Here is a 4,439-nt window from a genome sequence, read left to right as displayed (position 1 = left end):
GGGGCCCTATCTCTATTTCTAGAGAGAGAGAGTACGACGGGGGGGGGGGGGGGGGGGGGGGTGAAGCGGTTGCATTGCACTAGAAGCATTTAAATGGAGCCCTTTGTTTCATATATTCGAGACAGCCGGTATTACAAGAACAAGGGGGTTTTCAGTTTTCAGATTTCAAATTTCACCCCAAGCTTTGATCCGATTCTTCAAATGTCAGAGATACGGTAAAAGATAGAGAACAGGGAAAGGAGGAAGAGAATCGGGAATTTGAGGAGAAGATCTGTAAAGGAGGTCAGCATACGTGAGCATACGAGTTCCCACGACACACTGCAGCTGCCACAAGATTTTGTTCCCTACGAGAAGCGCCAGAGAAGATCTCGGCCCTTTATTTCTCTCTCAAGACCTTATAAATACCCCTCGCCTCGCTCTTATCTCCTCGGTGAATCCCACTAATTCTAACCGAGGCGCTTCTTATTGCTCTGCCATAGAAAGGGCTTCTCATCTCTCTCGCTCTCTAAACTACCACCTTTCTCTCTCTCTAGCAAAACCATCTTTCTCCTCATCAACCACCCTTTCTCTCTCTAACAAGGTCAGTCTATATCACTCTAAATAAACAGAGGGTGTTTCTAGAGAGAGAGAGAGAGAGGGCGATAATGGAGGAGAGAAAGAGCGTCTTAATCACCGGAGCAAAGCTCCTGTTGCTTTTGGTGATGAGCTGCCTAATGGGGCTAACCCCCCAGGCCACCAAGCCTGGCGACGAACGAGCCACGTTTTTACCAAACTACATGGCCTCGAACTTGAGCTTTGACGCCAGCCGCACGCGCCTAGCGAGCCGCGACTTTGGTGGCTTGACCGGGGCCCCGCCACATGGCGTGCTCGTCCCGTCTTCGGTTCACGAAATAGCGAATCTAGTGCGCGTCGCCTATGAGGCTGACGCGCACTTTCGCGTGGCAGCAAAGGGCCACGCCCACTCGATTCAGGGCCAGGCCCAGGCGCCAGGTGGCGTGGTCATAGAGATGGAGGCTTTAAAAGGTTGCTTATTCAACGTTGGGGTTCTGGAGAACGAGTCGTGTTCGTTTTCCTCTTCTTACAGTGTAGAGAGAGAGAGTGTAGAGAGAGAAAGTGGTGGTTCTTTGTATTACGCCGATGTTTGGGGTGGGGAGCTGTGGATTGATGTTTTGCATGAGACGCTGAAGCATGGATTGGCACCAAGATCGTGGACGGATTATTTGTATCTGACGGTCGGAGGCACTTTGTCCAATGCTGGGATCAGTGGCCAGGCGTTTAATCACGGCCCTCAAATTAGCAACGTCTACGAGTTAGATGTGGTCACAGGTAAAAGGCACTTGTTTTTTTATCCAAAAATCTCTCTGTCTCACTCTCTTAATTATTTGCGTTTCAGTCTTTATTTTTCTTTTTTTCTCTATGATGCAATGTGTATCATTTTTAGTGTTCCTCGAACGCTCAAAAAGGAACTTTTTTTTTATCTCTCTCCAAACTCTCTCTATACAGCATTATTTTGGTCGTCCTAGTTTTCTATTTCTGATGACAATATTTTGTTTACACTTCAGTATAATTTTCGCGCCCCCCGCCCCCAGTTGTAATCCACTTGTTTTTCCCCTATCCTCTTTCTGTCTCTCTGTATTATTATTTGCTGTCTTCTATGTTTCTCTCTCTAATTATTATGTGCTTATTTTTCATCATCCAACCCCTTGGTTTATGTATTTTCCAAAACAGGTAAAGGCGAGCTACTTACGTGCTCAAAACACCAAAACTCAGAGCTGTTTCATTCTGTACTTGGTGGCCTGGGCCAGTTCGGCATAATCACTAGAGCCAGAATCGCCCTCGAGCCAGCCCCACAAAGGGTAAGAAAGAAATTACCCAAAAAGTTAGGGCTAATCTCGCTGTTTGATTCCTACTCTCTCTCACTGTGTTTCTCATTGCTGATTCTCTCTCAACCTTTCTCATCACTGTCTCTCGATAGGTGAGATGGATACGCGTCCTTTACTCAGATTTCAACACCTTCACACGAGACCAGGAGCACCTGATTTCATTGCATGGCCGCACCAAGTTCGACTACGTCGAAGGCTTTGTCATTGTAGATGAGGGCCTCATAAATAACTGGAGATCTTCTTTCTTCTCTCCTAGAAACCCCATCAAGCTCCAGTCCATCGTTAGTGGCTCAAAGGGCACCGTTCTCTATTGCTTAGAGGTCACAAAGAACTACGATGAAGCCACGGCCGATACAGTCGACCAAGAAGTGGACTCGTTGCTTAAAACACTGAGCTTTATTCAAGGGTCGGTGTTCACCACTGACTTGCCATATATTGATTTCTTGGACCGCGTGCACAAGGCAGAGCTGAAGCTCAGAGCCAAGGGCCTGTGGGATGTGCCCCACCCGTGGCTCAATCTGTTCATTCCTAAGTCCAAAATCGCCGATTTTGATGCCGGCGTGTTCAAGGGTATTCTCGGAAAGAAGACCAGTGGCCCAATTCTCATATACCCCATGAATAAAAATAGGTACATTCTAAATTCTAAACCCTATTTCGTACTGTACACTGTTGGATTGAAAACTGTGTTTTGAATCCCATTTTCTTTTCTTAAACTTTCGGGCATTTCCTTAAAAATCAAAGAAATTGGGCTCCATTTCCTTTTTTCATTTCACAATGGCTTTTGGTGGGTGGTCGCATTTACTGGAAAAAACATTGCATTTAATAGGTCAAAAAACAATTGCATTTAATGAAAAACGTTTTTCTGGATGCTGAATTTTTCGTTGCGTTTCTGCTTTTCATTGAAAGAGAGGTTTCGATTGCGAAATGGGGTCCCATAATTTCTTATGAGTTTGGAATTTGTGGCGAAATTTCGTGCCAAAATTTGAAACTTGGGCACTAGATGAAAACTAAAGTTTTTGGACTGCTGCTTTATCAGATGGGACGAGAAAACCTCAGCTGTGACACCAGACGAGGACGTCTTTTATTTGGTGGCGTTCCTGAGATCGGCGCTCGATAACGGGGAAGAGACACAGAGCTTACGTTATTTGCAAGACCAAAACGAGAGGATTTTGCGTTTTTGTGAAGAGGCTAACATAGAGATGAAGCAGTACCTTCCTCACCACACAAAACGAGCCCAGTGGGTCCAGCACTATGGACCCAAATGGGCCGAGTTCGAAGAGAGGAAGGCCACGTTTGACCCAAAGAACATATTGGCCCCAGGTCAGAGAATATTCTCTGCGGCCCAGCCCATCATCCTCCCATCCGCCTCCTCATCGTGACGACATGTTCTCTGTCTCAGCTTTCTGTCTTTTCTCCCTCTATCTCTCTCTGCTATGTACAGATTTTATCCGTTATTTTAAGGCCACCGATATGTACAGTGAGATAAAAATTTGTATCCTTGTATTTACCCGAAATAGCAGGGTTACCCTTGAGGGGCTAGAAATGATATTTGTGGCTCAATTTGGGGGTATTTTCTGAGATGGGTGTGATTGAGCAGTTGAGCAGTTGCCATCTCCTCGCATTCAATCCCAGTGTGGAAAAGACCGGCTCTTCGGTCCTTTGTGGCGATTGGCGGGGCCCACTTCCTTTCATACGTCACTTTCTTGGTTGAGCCACCCGTGAAGCCGACCACCCGACCACCCATGCTTAATTCTCTTAATCCTCTCTAACATCGCCCCACATTTACTTTCTCTCTCTAAATAACATCTCCTTGCAAATTCTATATTCTCTCTCTTCCCCACCCTCAAACTTCTCCATGACGCCCTCTCTCTCTCTCTACCCTAAAAATTTGTCTAAACCACTCTCTTTGCCTTATTCTCACACTGGTGTGAGATTTTAAAGTGCAGGAAAACTTCGGCCCGGGTTAGATCGGAACCAATCGCCGATTTCAGAACTCGCATAGTATTTTAAAAAAGTTTAAAAAATAATTATATAAAATTTCAAAAAATAAAATATTTTGGGAAGGTATTTTGAAAAACTTTCAAAATTAATTATATAAAATTATAAAAAATAAAATATTTTGTTTGTAATGTATTTTTTTAATATTTTTCATAAAAGATTGGAAATTTTTTTTGTAACTAATACTTATTTTTAGATTTTTTTTTTTTCTTTTTGAAAAATATCAAAAAACGCCCTACTACAAATCGATTATTTGAACTCGTTTTTTTTATTATTAATGTTCAACTTGGTTAAACTCTTTTTTTTATTATTAATTTTCAATTTGATTTGGATGTGTTTGTTTAATCATATTTTAAATATTTTTTGTTTTTTATTTTATTTTTTATATTTGTTTTTTAATAATTTTTTGACCATTCGAGACTTGCTCTGATAGGCCGGTTGAACCGACCAATTTACCAATTAGGTGGTTGAACCGCTTTCGGTCTCATGTCTAATTAACCGAGTTCAGTTTTTGCTTCTTTAGATATCTTTTTGGTCAAATCACTATTATTTTTTTGA

The 4,439-nt window shown here is 42.8% G+C and overlaps 1 protein-coding gene across 1 annotated transcript; it reads left to right on the top strand.

Annotated features, from left to right (window-relative positions):
• Window positions 1-429: 429 nt before the first annotated feature.
• LOC18429344 (cytokinin dehydrogenase 5) lies at window positions 430-3,453 on the top strand. The gene is made up of 4 exons (XM_006838630.4): window positions 430-1,326; window positions 1,729-1,856; window positions 1,976-2,511; window positions 2,920-3,453. Exons 1-4 carry the CDS (start codon window positions 645-647, stop codon window positions 3,260-3,262), a joined length of 1,689 nt encoding a protein of 562 aa, XP_006838693.2. The 5' UTR covers window positions 430-644; the 3' UTR covers window positions 3,263-3,453.
• The last annotated feature ends 986 nt before the right edge of the window (window positions 3,454-4,439 follow it).

The sequence above is a fragment of the Amborella trichopoda genome, chromosome 3, assembly GCF_054954075.1.
Source record: "Amborella trichopoda isolate Santa Cruz 75 chromosome 3, AtrichopodaSantaCruz75HAP2 v2.0, whole genome shotgun sequence".
Classification (NCBI taxonomy): domain Eukaryota; kingdom Viridiplantae; phylum Streptophyta; class Magnoliopsida; order Amborellales; family Amborellaceae; genus Amborella; species Amborella trichopoda.
The sequence above is the reverse complement of the archived record's forward strand: the minus strand, read 5'-3'. Positions and strand labels throughout refer to the sequence as shown.

Coding starts and splice junctions, on each gene's coding strand:
- LOC18429344 (XM_006838630.4), top strand. CDS start 645: ATGGAGGAGAGAAAGAGCGTCTTAATCACCGGAGCAAAGCTCCTGTTG. Junction 1,327..1,728: donor CGAGTTAGATGTGGTCACAG/GTAAAAGGCACT, acceptor TTTCCAAAACAG/GTAAAGGCGAGCTACTTACG. Junction 2,512..2,919: donor TACCCCATGAATAAAAATAG/GTACATTCTAAA, acceptor CTGCTTTATCAG/ATGGGACGAGAAAACCTCAG.